The 21,279-nt window shown below is 42.7% G+C and overlaps 1 protein-coding gene across 1 annotated transcript; it reads right to left on the bottom strand.

Moving 5' to 3' along the window:
* Positions 1 to 277: 277 nt before the first annotated feature.
* Positions 278 to 18,025, bottom strand: ttll11 (tubulin tyrosine ligase-like family, member 11). The gene is made up of 10 exons (XM_030743033.1): positions 16,901 to 18,025; positions 12,737 to 12,836; positions 12,008 to 12,141; positions 10,763 to 11,053; positions 10,376 to 10,660; positions 9,995 to 10,090; positions 9,801 to 9,913; positions 4,503 to 4,748; positions 3,768 to 3,874; positions 278 to 1,789 (listed from the first exon to the last, which is right to left on the bottom strand). Exons 1-10 carry the CDS (start codon positions 17,423 to 17,425, stop codon positions 1,482 to 1,484), a joined length of 2,205 nt encoding a protein of 734 aa, XP_030598893.1. The 5' UTR covers positions 17,426 to 18,025; the 3' UTR covers positions 278 to 1,481.
* Positions 18,026 to 21,279: the final 3,254 nt, after the last annotated feature.

Raw genomic sequence — 21,279 nt, 5'->3', positions numbered from 1 at the left:
CATTGGCAGATGGCTGTGCTGTGAAACAGATCTACGGTCTTAAAGCGAGTGAAAACGAGCCATTTTAAATTCATCCATCAGCCTCGTTGAAGACGGCGATGTAAACAATGAAAAGTGCCAGCCCTGCTGCCATTATATGCGACAAATGGTGCCCTTTTAATGAGCTCGCAGGTGAATTTACTCCAAGGCGGGATAATAACAGTGTGCATATGAGCTGCAGATTAATGTTTTAAATATCAGGTCATTAGCACAGCCGCAAGAACCCACACATCTTCAGTTCAAAGAGCAAAATGTGTTTATTTGTCCATAGTGTTATCAATACATGTCATTCATATAATGTGCCAGTGTTTAATACCTCATACATCTACTTCACATCATGAATACGACACTGCATTAAATAAGTTTGCCCTACAGTATGTGTAGCAGAAATCTCTGTATGTTTTCCACAAGCTGCCCACACTGCAGTTCTTTCATTTGTTTAATAATATTAGCATAAAAGGTTAAAAAAAAAAAAAAAGCGACCTTCCAGCAGCTGCCATGTTATCGTGGAACTGCGAGACATAAGGTTTTCTAACCAAAGCTCTCCAAAATCTCATTTAACTGTAAAACGTCTCCCCATGCAATTATTTCTAGACATCTACTTCCAATGGCAGTTGTGTGGCTACTTACTAAAAAAACATAATTGCTGGAGGTCTTGCGGCTGCCTGACTGGAATAGCTGCTGAACTGAAAGAGGATAAGTGGCAGCGTGGCCTTTTCCCTTTGAATACTTATTCACTTAACTCATCGCTAATGGGCTCGTGGAGGATGCACAGCTGAGCCGCTCGCTGTCAACAGGCTTTCGCCGCTAAGCTAAACGCAAATAAATACAGCAGTGACCATCCGACGCACGCACGCACGCGAGTTCAAACACTTGCGACCCGAGCGCGCGGATGCACGTTCACGTCCATTTCTGTGCAAAAGGAATATAGCTGAAAGAGTTACTGTGCAAATTCAAGAATACACTGAGGATTCTCCCTTTTACTTCTTTTATCTGTGATGTGTGAATCGATTCAAGTGGAGCGACTAATGTTATCCCTGAAAAGAAAGGTGGTTTTAGTGGACAGGTTACCAGACAAATGCAAAGGGAGGCAAATAGCTGCCTTCTAGAATCAGAAAGTATATTTAAAGCAGCCATTTCTTCCTCCTGACTGGATCACACTCTTCATATATGATCCCACCAGGAGAAGAAGAAGAAATGCACCAACCTCCTTATATCGTCTTCTATTTCCATTCCAACAACCCCCCCCCCCCCCCCCGCGGGCATCTTCCTCCTCTGAAGAAAAAGCAATCAGGCTGAGAACAGTCCTCCTGCGAGTCAGCCAGCAGCTTCGGCTCGTCCTTCTCTGGGGCTGCAGAGGAGGGATGGACACCTACCTTCCCCTGCTCCTGTGGAGAATGCTAAAGGCAGTGTTTGGGGGTTGGATGACTAGTTCCCTCTCATCAGTTCTCCACGTTTGCTCTGAGCGAGCGAGGCTTGAATCTTTGATGCAGCCGGTAGTCCTGGCTGGCCGCCCTTCGGAGGGGAGCCGGAGAGTTGAGCTGAGGGTTGGTGAGGCACAGCGTTTTGATGGTTCGCGGCAGCGCCCTGCTGCAGCTCAGAGAGCGCCTCTCCTCAACGCCCGACTGAGGCCCGAGCTGAGTCTCGCACAGCTCCAGCAGTGACACTACCTGCTCCCTCAGCGCCAAGGATTTGAACCTGCGAGCTGCCAAGTAGAAAAAGGCTTCCACGAACGCTTGCAGTCCCATTCCTGTGAAGCAGAAGGTCAGGTTAATTAAGTCAGTGTTTTCACGCTGCTACCAGATGAGAAACTGGCAATTCTAACACAGTGGTTTGACATTTCCCAAAAGATCCTTATTAGCTTTCTCAAGATTAACAGTATTTGTATGTCTGTCCGGCATATATGAAACCACTGTGAGCCACGAGCAGCAAAAAGATAAGAACCAAGGAGAGCTAGAACAAAAAAATACCTGTCACCACGTTTAAAGGGCACTATTACCATCCCTACTTATGCGAGAGGAGCACATGGGCCAAAGAAGAACCAATTAATGATCCAAATTGTAATGATCAAAAATATCAAGCTGGGCTGTTTATGAGGCATTTGATTGCACATTTGTGAGTCAGAGAAGAGAAGAGGTCTGTGCTGTTAAATCCTGATAAAAATCTAATTCTGCAGAACTTTGATTTTTGAAACTATTTTTCAGTCGAGGAAAGCATGAGAACAAACTGTCAGCTGAAAGTTATTCAATGCTGAAATGTTTGCTGGGAGCCTAAGAGTCAAAAGAAAGGCAGCTACAGTTTCTTTTTAATTAGAATTAAATTCCTTAAGTTAATTTTACTGTAACATCTATAGACGTCTTCATAGTCATATTTCCTTTTGAAATAACCTGGCTGAATGACTCAATGTGTGATGCAACACTTATAGTCTTATCTTTATGAAGGTTATATTGTTCAGACACCAGTCACACGGGCCTAGAGACTGGTCGGCAACCCCCTGGCAGCCAGTGCTGTTTAGAGAAAAGTGTGTATTCCCTGACCTGGTGATTGGTTGCAGACGCTGGTGTGCAACCACTCACCAGGTCAGGGTCACCAGGTCACTGGTCACAAAGAGGTTTAAAACCTGCTTGCAATTGCTTTTGTCGCCAGCAGGTTGCCGCGTTCACCCGTGGTTGGCATGGAAGATGCCGGTGTGGTCAGCAATAACTCTCCAACTACTTGCTAAGAAGTAGTGAAACTGTGAAAAGGGCAACACAGTGGCAACACAAGTTTGTGCAGACAATTTGGTGCCTTCCTCGCAAACTATGGACAATAGTGGCAACCTGCTCGCGACCAAAACGATCGGAAGGTGGTTTTCGATGCAGCACCCTCTTTGAGGCCCATTTAACCTGGCGACAACTTCTAGTAACCGCTGGCTATCTGGTCAGGGAATACACATTTTAACAGCTGGAGGTTGCCAGGGTGACTGCAGTGTGTAATTGCAGCCATACCATCTTTTATTAAAGCATCAGTTTAACGGTTTAATGAGATGAGAGGAAAGTTCGACCTCTATTTATATCACTTTAATTTTAGGTTTCACAGATTTTTTCCTACTTTTTTCTGTTCTCCACCTAGAAAACTAACAAATCCATGGGTTCAAAAAAAAAAAAAAACTATTGGGTGACACGGTTAAAGTTTTTCTGTAGAGTCTGGTACAAAAAAAAACAATGTGAATTTTCTCATTTGTCACATAACTCAAACATAACTGGGGGAAAAAAAAACAAACAAAAAAACTGTGTCAAAGTTTATCCCAGTCCTCTACAAATCCTCCACTTCACAAATACACACACACACACACACACACACACACACAGAAATAACAGGCGCTGACTTCAGCGTTCCTGAATACGTATGAGCTCATTCTAAATTCAGCCCACAATCTCCTCTGCACAGGCCCTCCATGCTCGTCCATGTGATCTCCATCCATCCGCTCCGCCTCGCAAACATTCCTCAGAAGGTGCAGCGTCTGAATAATTCATGTCAGATAGTCTCACCATTGTCACAATGTGATCTCAGCTCATTTCAATTACAGTGTCAGAGGGAATCTGACAAAGAATGACAAGCAATTATCTCCAAACACATTATTTGCTCCGAGTCTCAAGGATGCCCCGCTCTCTGTCCTCTACATATTTTTCCTTTGTGATAATTTTGTTATGGCATGCATTTTTTGCGCGTCTGTGTGTATGTGTTACCTGCTTCTCTGGAGTCAGACATCGCGCCCGACCAGCGGCGTGTGATATCTATGTAGAGGATGTCCACTGAAGCCATGGTGAAGTTGCTGCTGCTCAGTTTACAAGTCCTAAAAAAAAAAAAATGAACAGGAAAGATAAAATAAGCTCAAATATGCAAGGCCGTTCCTTAAAAAGATATCATCTGATTGCCCTGAATCCTGTTTAAAACATTCAGCATTAAGGCTTCCGTTACAAATTGGGGGGGGGGGGGGTTACTCATGCCATGTGCAGTAAATTCACCCCCATACAAGCTGCAATCAAAAAGTTCCCTCACTGCGCCTTTTAAAAGCAGAAACCATTTGGCTGCGATTCCCTTCACGATCATCTCCTATACACAGTCACACATCACTCCTGCTACATTAGGATCACTCCCTGGAATTTAATCTTGTTTCTAAAAGTTTTTTTTTTTTTTTGCATGATAGTGTTTTAACTGAAATTCATGGATACAGCAACAAACTGTGTCCACTGACCGCAGCCTTCAGACGTGTTCCTGCAGTGATTTCCACTACAGTGTGTATTTTTAATGCTGGACTGCCTGAGGGCCCAAAGACCGCAGCCACAGAATATTGGATTTCAGCCTTGCTCCTTGCATATGGAAAAAAAAAAAAAAGATCTCAAATCTCAAATTTTGTTATTCATTTAGTTGGTTCGAGCTGGCTGTCTATAGATCCCAAATAAATAAATCGGTGTACCTACCTGATGAAGGTCCGGAAGGCAGTGGGGCCAAGGCGCATGTTGCCCTTCACCCCGAGGAAGCGTATGAAGAGAGCTGCAATTCGCTCCACTAGCCGCAGGTAGTTGAACTGCTTGGAGTACTTTGGGTAGACCTGCTTCAGACACAACGAGGGCAGAGCTCCCGTTTCATCCTGGCTCTTCTCTTGTGACTCTTCTTCCATGGGAATCTCTTCCCCTTGTTCAAACCCACCAGCCCTCTGTTGGGAACTTTTGGTGCAGAACAACAAGAGAGAACCAAATGAAAGCAAAACAGATTTAATGTACATTAATGAATGGATTAATTTGCAAGCTCAGCAGACTCAAGAGACTTCAGATGGTTTCTGTTGTGCAAGTCCATTGCTGAGAAATATCCTCCAGGCCCAACAGCACTTAAATGCAAGACCAACTCGGAGAGCTTTTGTCACCTAAGCCACAGATAGCACACCACCCGAGGCAGATAAATGCACCCTGCTTTTCACTTGAATCTGCACTTAAAGTCTGGCCTGGCTGGGAATGACAGTGCAGCATGAAGCACGAGTAACTGACTCAACATTTCCTGTCTCGCAGTCTCAGCGCAGCCTTTTTGCTGTCTGTGCTTACAGACCCACCATTCACTGTCAGCGGTAAGGTGCAGCTACGAGAAAGAGAGTCGAAATGTAATTGTTGGTTTCTTATTGAGGGAAAAGTTGACACAAATCTGGAAAAGTAATTAAGCTAAGTGGTTCAGGCAGGATTGAACGAAGCAGCGTGCGACTCATCCTTCACCTGGGTACGCAGCGTTCTGCATTGCTCAGCAAAAACGTGTGCTCGCACAAAGACCTATAAGACCATTTCGGTGTCAACCTCAGGTGATGGACAAGCTGTGCTTTTAGAGGTTCGTTTATGATGCTTTGAATTAAGCAAACAAAAAAAAAAAAAGCAAAAGACCAAAAGAAGTCCGTGAACCTTTGATTCAGTCCATCGACCTCCCGTTACACAAAAGCAGTTAATAAGCCGGTTCAGACGATAGTCTGCTAAATTTCTTCCACGCAAGCATTAAATTACAACTTCATGAGGCAAATGAGAACGAATGCACGATTATTAGATAAACACAAATCCTCTGTTCCTTCAAAAACAAGTTACACAGAGACTAATCCATTCATTTTAAAATCTCAGATTTTGTGATGGTACTTTTATCCATAATAAAGGTAATCTTTAGCTGTAAAATGTAAAAACAAACAAGCAAACTGTCAGCTTGGATTAGTTACACTTCTGCAAATACAAAATCCCTCATTTTACCGTCACTCTCTGTCCCTCCCACCAGCTAACCCACTGTGATATTCCTGAGTGGCAGGCTCTTTTTCACAGGGAATTAATGTAAACCGCGAGGACTGTGCGAGTCTGTCCTTGGAGCTCTTTGGGTGTGTACACGCTGTGCTTGACTGACATCTCCCCTCACTCTCACCTGGTAGGTCAGAACAAATTATACCTTCATCATTCTTTTTAGAACATGGAGTGCTGTGACCTTAAAATATCCCTATAGAAGAAACTTAACTAAAAGCTAGAATAAGTGAAAAAACAAAAAAAGCACCTGTGTGAGTGCAGGGTGGGGGGGGCTAAAAGCTCAACTCTGATCATGTGCGTGTGTTTTGAGACGCATGTGCAACAAAAAGGTAACACTCAAGGGGACAGAGCACTGCTGACTTTTATGAGGCAGTTTCTTTCTCCATGAATTAGTAAGCAGTGTGAATGGCACTGAGCGAGCGCTGCTGAATGTTTAATAGAATCAATCAGCCCTCAAAGCCAGAAGAACGCCACCCACATCTATTTAGACAGGACGGGCTCTGCTAAAAACGGACACATCCTCAACAGAAGCTGACAGGCAGACAGACAGCGAGGCGAACGTCTGCAAACATTTCAGCGGAGGAAAACTGATGGAGGCGAAGCGAGGGAGGAAAAGGTGAAGAATGGCAGATTTTTTTAAAAAGACGCACGGGAGCCGAGCATATGCGCCCAATTTGTCGTCAGAAACTGACAATGGGAAACTTCTTGTCTTAATGTGCGCGTGTGCGACTAATTCAAAGCCTCTTTTCTCAGCTGTTTCAATACACAAACATAAACCGACCCTCACGAGAATTTTCTTCCGAGGTTTTCCCGGCAGGAAGCCATCGAAAAACTCTCGCAATCCTCTGCCCTCAATCTAACGTCTTTCTTTTTATGCAGATGATGCTTTTGTAATAAATGTGCCTTGCCCTCTATTTTAAGGTAAGGCTACGGCGCTCAGCTCTCACTCACCTCTCATAACGGCTCATAAATCACTCTCAGAGACATCATACATCGGATTAATGAGCAGGGTGAGAGGAGTGCATGTCTGAGAGTCACTGATACCATCACACAGCGCTTCTTAGAATTCCTCATTTATCTCTTCGCCCTTCTCTCCAAAATGCCACTTACCCTCCACTGCCAACTACTCTGCCATTTCATATTTACTTATCTCTCTCCTATAAGCCTGCCTCATTCATTTAAATAGCAGCACAGCTGGGTTTTTTTTTCACTCAGCTGTTAGTGTGTGCCTGGTCAGCTCTCACCCTCATTTCACTTCATCTTAACCAGTGAAATTCATACTTGGCTCATTTCTGTGTTCTGACAGACTGGATCCCATCCATCCCACTGCAGACCAGCTGTCAGCAAACACAATACACATAGATTTACTTATTGGTAGACCATCTGTGGAGTAAACCGATTACTTAACCTTCCGTAACAATGCTGGGGACATTCAGTTTGTGCTCCAGAAAGCCTGCTCGTTAATAATTCGCAAATTCTGCAGGATTAAAAAGAAAACAGTTGCCTCCTATTAAAGTACTGAATCTGTGTGAAGCAGAAACAGTTTCTTTATCAGAGATATAATCCACCAGATCCCTCAGATTTTAATTTTCTCTTCAAAACACTTTTAACACCCTAATGTCCTCAAAGTGTATTCTTCCTAATGCCTCTTTGGACTTGTTTTTATCCAGCATTATAGAAAAGAATGAAATGATATAAAGCTGTGAAATACCTGATGCACCTGTATAAACGATATCTCTATGGCAACAAGCTTCTTTTACTTGAGTGGGACTTTCATAACGGAGCACCTTTACACCGTATAACTGCTTAGTGCCACATCTGTCCACTCGAGTCGCTTGATTTTAAAAATATGAATTGGCACTGAGTGCGGTTTCAATTAGACAGGCACGCATTTGCTGCCTGTGCCTTTGTGCAGATTTGATTTATTTATTTGAAATCACAGTAGTTGCACTGTGTGGAGCTGAATGATTAAAGAGTTCATTTTCTGTGGCTGTGTTGTTGGCATATGATTACATTTTTCGGCACAGAGCCAATCTAACGGCTAATTTAATAAGTATTAGCAATGGCTAGTTGGGACATAATTAGTGTAACTCTCTCTTTAACCACAAGACATTACCACCAGCACCATTTGCACAGCTGACAGAACAACTCCCTGTAATCACAACCTGACTTCATGATTCTCTGAATGTTTTTGTTTCTTTAACCATGTACAGAGTTACATAACTGCTGGTCAAGTTATCATGTGTCGAGATGCTTTCATGAGGTTTCCTTTGATCTTGATTTGAGGCATCTATTCTGGGACATACTTAATGATTTATTAACAGCCTTGGTATTGGTACCCAGCTAAATGCACGCACTATTTTGTGAAGTAACGCCTGAGCCCTCGGTTCTTTACTTTTTTTCTAGGAAAATGGGAAATAAGGCAAAAAAACAGACAATTCCAATGATATTAAGTCAATATTTGGTGTGACCACCTTTATGCTTCAACACAGTTTGAACTCTCTTAGGCAGCTTTCTTCTAATTTCTTTCAGTAGTTGGCTGTAGACACTTAATCTTGTACCTCTCTCGTTACCTCAACTAGAATAAAAAAATTTCAGATTTGGATTCATCACTCCATCAGACCTGTTGCCATAAATTTTCAGTCCAGTTTTTGTGTAATTTTGCATACCTCAGCCTTTTCTTCCTGTTTCTCTTCTTTAAGAATGGCTTCCTGACAGCCGTCCTTCCACTGAGACCATTTCTGATCACGCCTCAGTGAACAGATGGATCAGCTGATAGGCCAGATGCATCTCTCAGGTCCTGTGTCAGGTCTTTACTGGATTGGTTCCCATTTCTTAAGGACATGACTTTCAGATACTGTTCATCTGCTGTACATAGATTTTTTTGAGCCTGCTACTTCTTCATTCGTCCTCCACTTGTCAAGTTTTCTCAAATTCTTTAAGGACACACTGCACACCACGCTGAGATATGACATATTTACAACTAACAGCTCTTTGGGAATCACCTTGTTGGTGCAAAAATACTATTTTTTGCTTGTCAAACTCTTTGACATTTTTCATAGATTTGACTAAAGAAATGGGAACAAATTGCGTTTTTGCAAAAGGCTGCTACTAACAAAGTGCCTAAAGATACAATTTATAATTGGTTCTTTGCTAAGTGTGTGTTACGTGTAACCACAACACTGGTTCACTCCTGGAGATAAGTGCCTTTTTACACTTGAATCAGTGTGAAGTGGCTTAACAAAAACAAAACAAAAAAAAAACACCTGGCACAAGACTTTTGCACAGTACTATCTTATAAGATTTTAGGGACTTTAAATTAAAGGATCAGGGGTCTTTAAAAGGGAAGAGCTTTTCAATATATAATAATGTCTATACTGTATTTGCTCTATAGACGAGTTAAGAATACGGATCTAGCTGCATAAAAATACAGCAGATTACATTTATAATAGGCAGATCACATCAGCATGTCACTGATCATGACTTTTAATAGCTATGTGGACAATATGCCCAATAAGAGCCCTCTCAAGAGAATAATCTGAGGAGGGGGGCAAAAAAAAAAGCGAGGGAAGGACGGAGAAAGTGACAAAAAGACAAGAAATTGAGATGGTGGCTGAACAGAAGCTGTAAATCCTCTTGTCATAAAAGAAAAACAGACTTGGGGGGGGGGTTTAAACAAAAACCTAATGGAGGAGGAGATTTATTGCCAGGCACCACACAGGGCCAGTCAGCCAGAGAGAGACTGAGCCACCAGACTCGTACAGTAATGTGTGACTTTCCACCACGGCTCAGCTGAATTTAATTTTTCCATTTAACAAGCTTAGGGAGAGCTCCGAGGAGGGATGGGCAGAGTGAGATATCATGTCCTTAAAAGTGAACATGCAGACAAGAATGCAAGGACTTCAGGCTGCGCGTGTGCACGTGTGCGTGTCAGTGTGTGCATGTACATATATTTACATTGTGGGTTTCTTGTGGCTCGGGTCCATGAGGCGCAGAGTGTCTCTGATCACGCCCACTTTCACCTCTTCATCCACCGGACTGGGAACATATTCAAAAACTCCAGGTGCCACCTGAAATAAGCGAGTACTGATTACAGTAATATAAATGAGTTATAATAATATGATAATGCTGATGTCTGCATTCACTCTTACTTCCTGCTCGTGTTCGATTCTCATACTAGGGTTGGAGTTGACTTCTAACAATACCGGCTTCAAGTTCTTCATCAGCAAGATGTCAAAGCCTAATATCTGAGACACGCACACAGATTATCAGTAACATCCTGTAGCTGTAACCTGCTAAGGGGCTGCAGATGCAAGTTAGCTTTAAGCTAACTCTGGTGCAAAGCATCAAATGGCAACATTGAGGTTAATATTGTGCATGGTGCCACTTCAAATAAAAATCAATAACGAAAGACGAGTTCAGATTGCTTTATTTTCTTAACTTCAGCACAACTAATTGTGACAACTAATTGAAAAGGTAATTAAGGCAGTGCTAATATGAAAAACGCATTGATATTCTTTCACTTCTTTTACCTGGAAGCACGTGGGTCCTGGTTTCCCAGGAGGAATGTCAGCCTGGTAGTAGACTTTAAGTTCAGGCACCACAGCAATGACAGTCTTGATAACAAGAGCGATGATATCCGACCACACCCTCTTGATGTCTACACCTTTAGCTGCTAACCTGTACAGCACACTGGAGAGAGTGCGCTTGCTGCCTGTGCTCTGGCTGTCTGAGTGCACAAAGTTGCCACTGTGGACGTTGAGCGAGTAGTTTGTCAGGTGCATGAAGACGTGGCTAAGATTTTTCTGGCTTGGCTCCTGCACAGAACAAAAAAAAAAAAAAAAAAAAAAACAAGAATGAAATTTGATACCTGCATAGTCACAGCTTCCCAGCACATTTTCCAGAACCATCACGACTACCTGATACGGCTCAGTGCAAAAACGAGTCAGCCCTTCTTTGGCAATGTAAATCTCCAACGGCTCCAAGGACTTTATGAGCACATAGAGCCGGATGTCAAACTTGAGCTTGTCGATGAGTAACGGCTTATTGATGTACTCCTGGACTACACCCTGTTTGGCCTGTGAACCCGTCATGAGCTTGAGGTCACTAGGGTCACGGATGAGGTAGATACCGTCCCCCTGAGAGCCCCCGTCCGGCTTGACAATGAAAGTGGGATTCACTGTGGCATCGTTCTCCTTCACCATGCGAATCTGCAACAGAGACAGGTGGAAGAAAAGCTGTAGTGACTCATATTCTTCATGCTCAGTGGGTTTCTTATTGTGAAATATAGTTAAATAAATATGCACAGGAAGCAGTAATCAAAGCTTTGGGTAGTCTGAATTTTGCAAAAGGCTCACATTTACCCGCTTTATCGAGGCTTTCATCTCTACCTAAAAGATGAATCACCGTCAGTCTTTCAGTGTATTACTCCTATGTATTTGTCTTCAGAGGGACTCAATCAATAAGACAGATTTATATTATAATACTGAGGTATGGATGCAAGGCTTTTATCAGCTGAAAGGAAAATTGGGAAGAAGAACAGCAATATTCTGGCGCCCCCTGCTGGACATAACATATGGTTACAAAGTAATCTCCTCAAAAGTACTGACCAGTATGCATCACCAAGCTATTTACATATTTCAACATGTAATAATAATTTTTTATAATTTTATTTTATTTGCCTTAAACACCACCCTTTGCAGCTGACCCATCTATCCATTTAACATTTAAATTTTTTTTTAAATTTTGATCAACTTCTAGGTTTTTAGCTTAATTATTCATTACATTATTATTTACATTAAATGTCTCTTTTGTTTACTGTGCCAGTTTTTGCTTTATTTAATTTTACAGTGCATGTTGCCTGATTTTTGCATTTGACATAAAGTATCAAAAAGAGTAAATTTGTAAAAAAAAAAAAAAAAAAAAAAAAATACATCTTGGAAACACTCCAGTTTCCATTTCTGGTGTTTTCTCATCATATTAGTGTAAATCCATGATATAACTTAGCCACATACAGTATAGCTTCTATGCTTTCCCTTCTATAGTTGCACAGAAATACAGTTAAATACTCTTAGCAGCTGTTTTCTTATCCAATATCACATTTTTGTTTGTGTCTATTTTTATTTATTTATTTATTTGCTTATTTTAAACTCGCGCAACCATACCTGTGTGGTAAACTGCTGGTACTCTTCCGGCAGGATCCAGGAGCGGGGATAGAAGTCGTATTCCTCTGGGAACAACTCCTGCATAGTCCGAACTGCTCTGCTCAGGTTGATCTTTCTCAGCATTTCGATCATTCCTGAAGGGGCGGTTTTAAAGATAAAACTGAAAACACAACTGCAGTCACATTAACGTACACTCACAGGCCACTTTATTAGGTACACCTGCTCAACTGCTCATCAACCCTAGAACACTGATGTGAGTTTTGTAACACTGAAGAGCATCACTGAATGCATATCATGTTGAACCATGGGCTACAGCAGCAGAAGACCACACAGGGTCCCGCGCCTGTCAGCTAAGAACAGGAAACTGAGACTACAGTTCACATGGCCTCAAGAAACTGAGTTCAGTGTACTCAAATGGCAATATGGACCAAAATCTCTGAGGAATGTTCCCAGCACCTTGTTGAGCCTAATAAAGTGAGTGTATATTGTTGCCTGTTTTACAATAAGCAGAATGATTCCATAAAAGAGCTATTAACCATTTTAACAACCCTTGTTGGCTCAGAATAGAGTGCCTGAGGTCATGTATAAACCTGGTTATGATAACAGAATATTGAGTCCATACTGTAATAAATAATAAAACCCATTTTGCCAGCTGCAGTTCAGCAAGCATTAGAAAACAGGGTTCGCTATTTAGGAGACAGCAGGAGAGAGGAAGAATCTGTGAAATACCTGGGAACTTGTTGACCTGCCCTGAGACGATATTTTCATTGTCATGGAAGGAAACACCGTGCCAGTAGATGTCACAGGCTGCTCGCCTTCCCAAAGGAAACTGAGAAAAGCAAGAAAGAGCAGTGAAAGGGAGGCATAATAGGAGCCTAAAAAACGTACAGTATGACGGGAACAAATAATTAAGCAATTTGTGTTTGCAAACAAGAACGAAGGCTTAATCCATCAGGATGACTCAGGACATTAGAAAGGTGCTTATCCTCGCAGTGAACCGAGGAAACGGGGATAACCGTGCCCAAAGATGGCAGGTAGTGCGTGTTGTGTTGTGAAGAGCTGAGAAAGAGGAGGAGAGGTGATACTATAAAGAGGATTTATGCAGCAAGGAAATCCTACTGGCACAAGGAACGCGATTTTGTCTTCTACACCTCATCTGCTCACACACACACACACACACACACACACACACACACCACCAAATATCTTACAATAAGATGCATTAAAGATATTTAAACAACCTCACATCACTCAAAGAAAGGATTATGTGGGGTTTTTTTCCAGCTATGTGTAGCCTCCAAACTATCAGCTTTTTATGGTTGTGATACAACTACAAGTAATTCAATTCAATTCAATTTTATTTATATAGCGCCAAATCACAACAAACTGTCGCCTGAAGGCGCTTTGTATTATGGGTAAAGACCCTACAATAATACAATGGGAGGATTATTCTCTCAACAATAATTAAAGCTGTACAAAACGCTCTGAATAATTTTTTTTTTAACTCATCCAAAAGTCAGCCGCCATATTATCCAAGTAGACCATAAGGTGGGTTAACACTGCACTGCTCCACATTTGTACCGGCTTTCTACCTTCAGACATGCTCAGATAAATTGTTTATTTTAAAGATTCCTCACAGCTGATAAATTAAACACACATCTCAGAGCTAGCAAGTTCAAAGCATCAACGCGGAGCTGGGAAGAACTGAGTCATGGAGGCTATGACTTTATTACATCAGCAGGCCTTTATCAGATTACACTGATAAGTCAGCAGCACATCATCGCGAGCCTGAATTCTACTTTGACTCAACCCACTCTGCTGCCTTGCTACAAGATAAACATCTTATTAATGACTCGGGGAGAGACTGAGAGACCGGCTATAAATACTGCCACACAGATGCCAGCGTGAAACGCTGTCGTCGTGTAAGAGAGTGAGGTCAAATTATTTAGAGCAGGGATCACACCCAAAAATAGCCATCTTGTGTTTGCACGGACTGGTTAGCGTGCAACATGTGGGCAAAGTTAGCTTTATGAGCCACTCTTTGAATGAGAAGAAAGAAAAAAAAAAAAAAACACTTGGCTTATAGGTTACTGCAGCACAGATATTTCAAGCTGCACCCAATCTGCCATACCTCCAGTAAATAGCATTTATAGTTTCCAGCGGGAGCTCCACAGAAGCCTCTAGGCATAAAGCATTTTAAAATCCATACGCATTCATTCAAAATGTCAGCTTAGTCTGTGGGATCCTTATGAAAATACCATGCATATGTTGACATGCACGGTCATTACTCTACTATTCTGAAGTTGACCCTCAGGCTGGCATTCTCTCTGCCTCAAAGAGGACTAAAAGTTGATTGGATTAGAGGAGCTTAAGGCTAATGATTCCCCACTGTTTAGGAGAATGCCATATGCTGAAAGTCAGTTGACAGCACAGATGTAGAGACGCAGCAATCTGGATGCTCCTTAAAGCCTCATCAGCCTCTCAAATCTTGTCAAACTTTGTAAAATTGATTTCAATATGTTACTGCTACGTGTATTCCAACTCGCTGAAGGGGGGGGTTAATTTAATAATTGCCAAATGTAGCCAGGCTACTTAAGTTTCAGCCCCTCCAGAGATGCTGACAGGTGCTTTCAAAATGACACAAGATCTAAAGCGCCACTGGCTTTGTTGGGGGTTCATTGTGCAGAAAAGGTGTGGTAACGTATAGACCTTCTGCCTATCATTCCCAGTGTGAGACCTGAAGGGGTCCAAGTGTCACTGCTTGGTCGCCGGTGATAAGCAGGGTCCTTACCACGCCTGTCTCATCGAATTGCCTTTTTTCACCTCTCATACATAATGAAGCCCGCGGTAATAATGCCTGATAGCAGGTATTAATTGCATCACATTCAAAATTAACAGATGGTGTTTACAACTCGGAGTAAGAAGAAAGGGATCAATTAGGCCTCTCATAAATGTTTGAAAACTGTCATTTAGAACGCGTCAACAGCCGTCCACTGTAATTTTATACATCGGATGCAGGCGGACTGAAACTGTCAGGTTGTGGCTAAGTTGATGGCAATCCTGCTTTCTAACATCTAGATAGTTATAGGAAAAGATAAGTCATTATACTCTGAGGCTACTAATTAGCTCATTAACTGGTTGTTCTACAAAACAACTGAAAACAGTGCCTGCCAGGCAACAATCAAAGCATTAAATCTCCTATTCAAGTTAGCCTGCTCGGGCAGAACTGCACCACTTGAAGCTTGATTATTTGCACTTTGCAGGATCTCCACTGTGTCAAAACAATGACCCTTCAACTTGAATTTCATTTTGGAGAAGTGGCAAAGCAACAGGGAGCCAAATGTGGAGACAGAGTGGGTGGTGAGTGGAGACTGTGTTGGTGTGGCAGGAACAAACTCCATCCATCCATTCTCTTCCACTTATCCTGTTCAGGGTCGTTTGGGGGTGGGGGTGGGGGGCTGGAGCCTATCCCAGCTGACACAGGACGAGAGTCAGGGTACACCCTGTACAGGTCATCAGCCTGGCAATTTAGAGTGGCCAATTAACCTAACCCCACTAACTGCATGTCTTTGGACTGTGGGAGGAAATCAGAGTACCCAGAGGGGCGAGAAGCCTGGGCAACGGTGGAATTGAACCCAGGCCTTCTAGATGTTATTCCAGCTGTGAGGCAGCAGTGCTAACCACCACGCCGCCCAGGAACAAACTCCTACTTTTAAAATGTGCTGCATGTCTGTCGCTGACTCTGGAAACAGTCTAGAAACTAAGCAGAAAACTGCTGTCACGAGCATGAAGACGCTGTTTTGCAGCTGTCAGAAATTCCACCAGATATAAGAAGAAGAAATAAGTTGGAAGTTATGATTCTGATGCATTTTGCCAGTTGGGAATTGGTTCTCAAGTCGCATCCATACACATTTCTCTATGAGTACTTGGTCTCAACCACCCACCTCTGAGTTCTCCGAGTTTATCTTGTGCTTCTGCAACATGTCTATGCCACAAATTATGTTCACAGAAAGAAATAGAAATACTTGCCAGATCACTGAAAACCACCTTCATAGTTCCCAGTACAGTAAGTGCCTCCAGGAGTACATTTTGCCATGATGACACACACACACACACACACACACACACACACACAGGCAGAGAAACATGACTCAGAAGAGGAAAACAACATGAGCCTTGTTGTCGCCGCTGGTAAAAATCCACATGATAATTTTTTTTTTTTTAAAGTGCATTTTGTAGTCAAAAATATACAGCAGCACCAGCACTGACAACCTCACTGACCTATCTGTAGTGAGCTTCAAATCCGTGCTGAGTGACAGGCGCTAAACAGGATCATAAAGTTTGGATGAGTAGGAACAGATCCACGTCTTTAGGAATCCACTCACTCCTGCTCTATTTCCTGTCACAACATTACAGCCATATCGTCATCGTTTCATCTGTTTTCTCATTTCCATCTTCTGAATATATATATATAAAATCATTTTGTGATTTATATTTTGCAAGAGTATAGCTCTGTTATAAAATAACAGAGCTGGAACAGTGGAGAGACGAAACACACAAGGGGAGAAAGGCTAATGCAATACCATATCCAGGTCTTAATTGTCCATTACAGTGATGCTTATAAGAGGCAGTGGTTACAATTATAAAGATTTTCAGACATGGTTCTCAGTGGCTCGTGGTTACAGAACAGTAAGAAAGAAGCTGTGACATATGCACATTTGCATGCCTGGATGAAAGACTGATGCTGTGAGAAACTGATGTTTGGGATCCCCTCTCCCCCTGCATGGCTACTATCCTGCCGGATAATAAAACCTACACAGCACATAGGTGCAGAGTAAACCGCATATAATCTCAAACAGCAAAGACATTAGATGACAGCCTACTGTAACACACCTCTTTCCACTTCAGCTGCTTGATGCTTATCTTCAGCGCCTCCAAAGAGGTTTTGGCTTTTGAGGTATCCACTGTCACAGGTCTCCGCTTCTTTGCAAGTTTGAATCCGTCCTCTCGGCGTGTTTCTTCGGTGTTTTTGGCTGTGTGGATGGTTACATAGTTGCCATTTGTCTCTGACTTTCCCTGCTGTAACTTTCCAGTTCCCTTGACATGAAGTGTCCGCTCATACCCCAGTCTGTTCAAGTTTTTCTCAGAGGAAACTACAAACCCATGCGATGTCGCATCAGACGTGTGTTTCTTGTCGTCTTTGCCCGGCTTACTACGACTTTTACCTGTTGGTTTACAAAGCAGAGGAGTGCTGGATGCATCTGTACCGGTTATGGTGATGCTGGAATGATCTGGTGAGATAGAGGCAGAAGGAGAGGAGACTGGCACCTGCTCCTCCGTATCCACACCCTCCTTCTCTGCATCCTCGCCGAACGATTTCATTTGCTCGACGTGAACCTTGTCATATTGATCACTCATTATGCGAAATGCGACGTGTGTCGCCTCTGACCAGGGCACTGCTGTGCCACGGGGTGCAGTAATCCGACGCCGGCGAGCTAATTGTATTCAGAGACGATGAAGTACGCATTGCTGGCTTAAACGGCCGATGAACAAATAAAAGCCATTTCTCTGCGGTCAGCTCGTTTCCCAGAGGGACCGAGAAAGCACACAGTGTAAATGCGCCCAGACTTCTGCGTTACTGAGCTAGTTACCGCTTGACATCTCAGGCTGAACAGCTAACGTCGTTAGCCGGCTGGTCACAATATTTAACGAGCCGCTTCAAGCAGCTAGCGGTTCTCATGAGCTGGCAGCTAGAGGCAGGCGGCACTTGTAGCCAACACTGCTAGCCGCTTCATGAGAGCTAAACCCGACGTTAGCCTGTTAAACTTCATTCAGCTATGGGTCGGAGCCCAGCCGGCGACACTAACCTTCAACTCATGATAGACTTTATCTTACCAGTAGCGATATCTACTTAGCTAGCGGTGCCCACAGTCCTCTGCTCTACAGTGTGTGTATGTATGTGTTGTTCTCCCTGTGTTGTTAAGCAGCAGAAGCCAGTATAGCCCAGCGCCCAGCCTCCATCTGGTTTGAACCCAGCTGATGTTGCCTTTGGGGTTCCTCGGAATCCCCTGCTTTCCGAGGTCGTGTCGGTTCTATGGCTTACCTTACCACCTTATTATTACCTCAAATGAGAAACCGTGGTGCTTCACCTAATGGAAATAGAAATGATCGGTTTTTTTTCCCAAGACAGTGCGTTTACAACCTGTAGCTTTAATTGCAGAAAAAAGAGTCCACAGCAGCTATGTCAGAAACTGTAACCACCACAACACTACATAAAGCCGCCTCTACCAATGTGTTCTTGTTTTTTTATTTTATTGTTTTTTATGAAATGCTGTATTCAGGTGTTATTTATCGGATCAATGAGTACTCTTTGGGGGTCAAACCTTTTGTTTCCGATAGCACCTAAAGGCTATATTGGAATACTTTGGGTGCAGTCCAAAATTCCTCCCATTTCCTTTTTCTAACTTCTTTTCCTTGACCTCGATGAAAACGTCATCGAGGTGGCTAGGAGAACTGATAAGGACTCAGGAAAAGAGAAGAGCACTAGACTCCTTAACAATGTGACGCCGGATGTTGAAACTACAATAGGTAGAAGATGGACTACAAAATGCGCATCTTACTGCACCACAACGTGTTCTAACTCTTTTGTTTTATGTAGGTCATTTAAACGAGAACAATTTACTGCAAATTGCACGAAATCTAACACCGAAAAAAATAGTAGTCATGATAGTTGCTACTAGGAGGACTTTTTTTAGGAGGAGGAGATGTTACCAGAACTAGTGCGTAACCGGCACCTTTCCAGGATGGCTCAAAGTTGGCCAGAACTCTGTCTTAAAAGTCTTCACTCACACTGTGTTTAGAGGCGAGGCCCACTTGCTGCTCCTCAGTAATTGTATTATATCATTTCAGTGATCCAGTGGAACTCCTTACCTCCTCCGTGTTCAGGATTTCTGACTGCAGTAAAATTCCCTCCATCCATCACTGATCCCAGCTGACCTCAAGTACAAATAAATTCATAATAATCCAAAGTGCTGCAGTACATCAACAAACATAACTAACTCATTATACAGAACCTTAAATGCATTAATCCGTTAATATAGTTCATAATCTTTGGACAGCTTATGTAATTCTGTGTTTTTCATGCCAGGCAACAACTCAACAAGAAGTCGTCTTTCGTTACAGCAGTGTGATGGTGTGCATTTAACGGGCTGTTGTTAAAAAAAAAAATCAAAACATATCAGCAGATTATGGCATGCGATGGAAAATGCAGTTACAATTACACGATCTGCTCACGTTGTTTATCATGTTTATCATGTATAGTGTTATTATTTTCACAACCGATCAGAATTTCCGTCACAATGAATTACTTTCTCCTCTCCTTTCATAAAGGATGGATCCAGTGTATCCTATGCTAAAGGGAGCAATAAAGGAAGCACTGAAGCTGACTCTAAGAGAAGAAGAAATGTCTCTGTTTTGGGATATATGTGTCACTTTCTTTGTTTTAATTCGTCTTTGCTGACCTTTGCAGAGCAAAGCTTCTTCAAAGACAAAAGGAACTGGACAGAAACCCCAAGACCATCTGCAGTGGAGTTTCCTGCACCCACATCCAGTCAGTCCAGTGCACCCTCTGTGACCCCTGTGCCATCACCTCCCAGTGAGGATAGTGAGTCTTCAGTCAGGACTAGCAGTCAGTGTGAGCATGTGCGTCCAGCTGTCGAAGAAGAGAAACTCCATTCTAGTAACCCGAGTCGCACACTATCAGAAAGAATTCCCTCTCAAACAGAGATGGGACTATTTCTGCCACCTCCTTGGCCAGTACTCCCTCCTATCCATAAGAAACTTTCAAAGCAACATCAGGGACAAAAATCAACCAAGAAGCATATCTGCTGTCTGGCTGATTGTCCTTATCATAATAAATATACAGAAATCTCACTAGCTGATCAGAGCGTGGGGCCAGTTAGCACCAGCACAGTGCCGGCAGCAAAAAAGGGTCTGGGGCTGCACAAGTCAAAAGCAGAGCCTGGACCATCTGAGATTCATTTTCCTTACAGACCTAAAGGATTAGGTCTGTAAGGAAGGGGTATATAGTAGGGTATATAGTAGATCCAGAACTAAAGCCAAAGAAAGTCAGTGCAGGGTCTTTGAGAAATAGGATAATGAAGCTGCATAGCATCACTTTGCAACCTAATTTGGAGCATCGGCATGATGCGTATAGCAGCAGCACAAGTGATCCATTAACAAAAACATCTTCAGGTCTCTAGAGCGCATCACCAGATTTATCAGACTGGAACAATCCTGAGTTGTCACTTGGCACCAGTCAGTCCCAGGAGAGGATTTATTCCAGTTTCTCCTCAGTGGATTAATGAAGAGGATCCTTTGCCCCCTGGTTGAGGTGTCTTTATCACAATGGTTTGATGTGACTTCGGTATATTGACTTATCAGGCCTTGCCTTGTATATTAAATATGATGCATTCAGTAATCCAAGTGTTTCCATCTTCTTTCTTCCTGGTATGCCCCATCTCGACTACTTAACTTGTTTCTAATCACTGCACTTTTGTGTCATATCATACTTTTTTAGATCAGATTATAACCTCTCAATTATGCATTTTTATGCAAGTAACCCCAGAGCTGTTTCTGAAATACTTTCTCATGTGTAAAAATGCCATAATGCAAAAAACTGTTTGCAGATTTTCTGTCCTTTGTACTTTGAAGTTGGGGTAGAATGTGGACTTTTGGACTCACTGTTTGAGTTTTGGACCCTAGTCTGTAGCATCTGTCTCACTGAATCACATAACCTCCTTAATAAATGTAGTAACTGTGTAAAGTCATCTGTAACATTTTCATCTTCTAGAAAGCTGCAGGTCAGTCAGTGTGTAACATGAAAAGATGTTCTGTGGCTTCACTCATCTCTCTGTGATGTTGAAGTGAGCTTACCTCACTTTCATCTTTGCTATGAATACCATTAACATTTCACATACAGGGAAAATATATTCTCAAAAAATTAAAGGAACACTTTGAAAACACATCATGCAGCAGAGGGCTGAGTTCAAAGACACCCCGAAAATGAAAGTGAAAAATGGTACTCAGTGGTTTGTAAGCCCCTGACAATGTCGGGGCATGCTCCTAATGAGACAACAGATGGTGTCCTTGGGGATCTCCCCTCAGATCTGGACCAGGGCATCACTGAGCTCCTGGACAGTCTGAGGTGCGTCGAATGCACTGAAACACAATGTCCCAGAGGTGTTCTACTGGCTTTAGGTCAGTCAGTGGTA

Source organism: Archocentrus centrarchus, chromosome 12 (assembly GCF_007364275.1).
Source record: "Archocentrus centrarchus isolate MPI-CPG fArcCen1 chromosome 12, fArcCen1, whole genome shotgun sequence".
NCBI lineage: Eukaryota > Metazoa > Chordata > Actinopteri > Cichliformes > Cichlidae > Archocentrus > Archocentrus centrarchus.
Note: the sequence above shows the minus strand (reverse complement) of the source record. Positions and strands in the feature narration are given on the sequence as shown.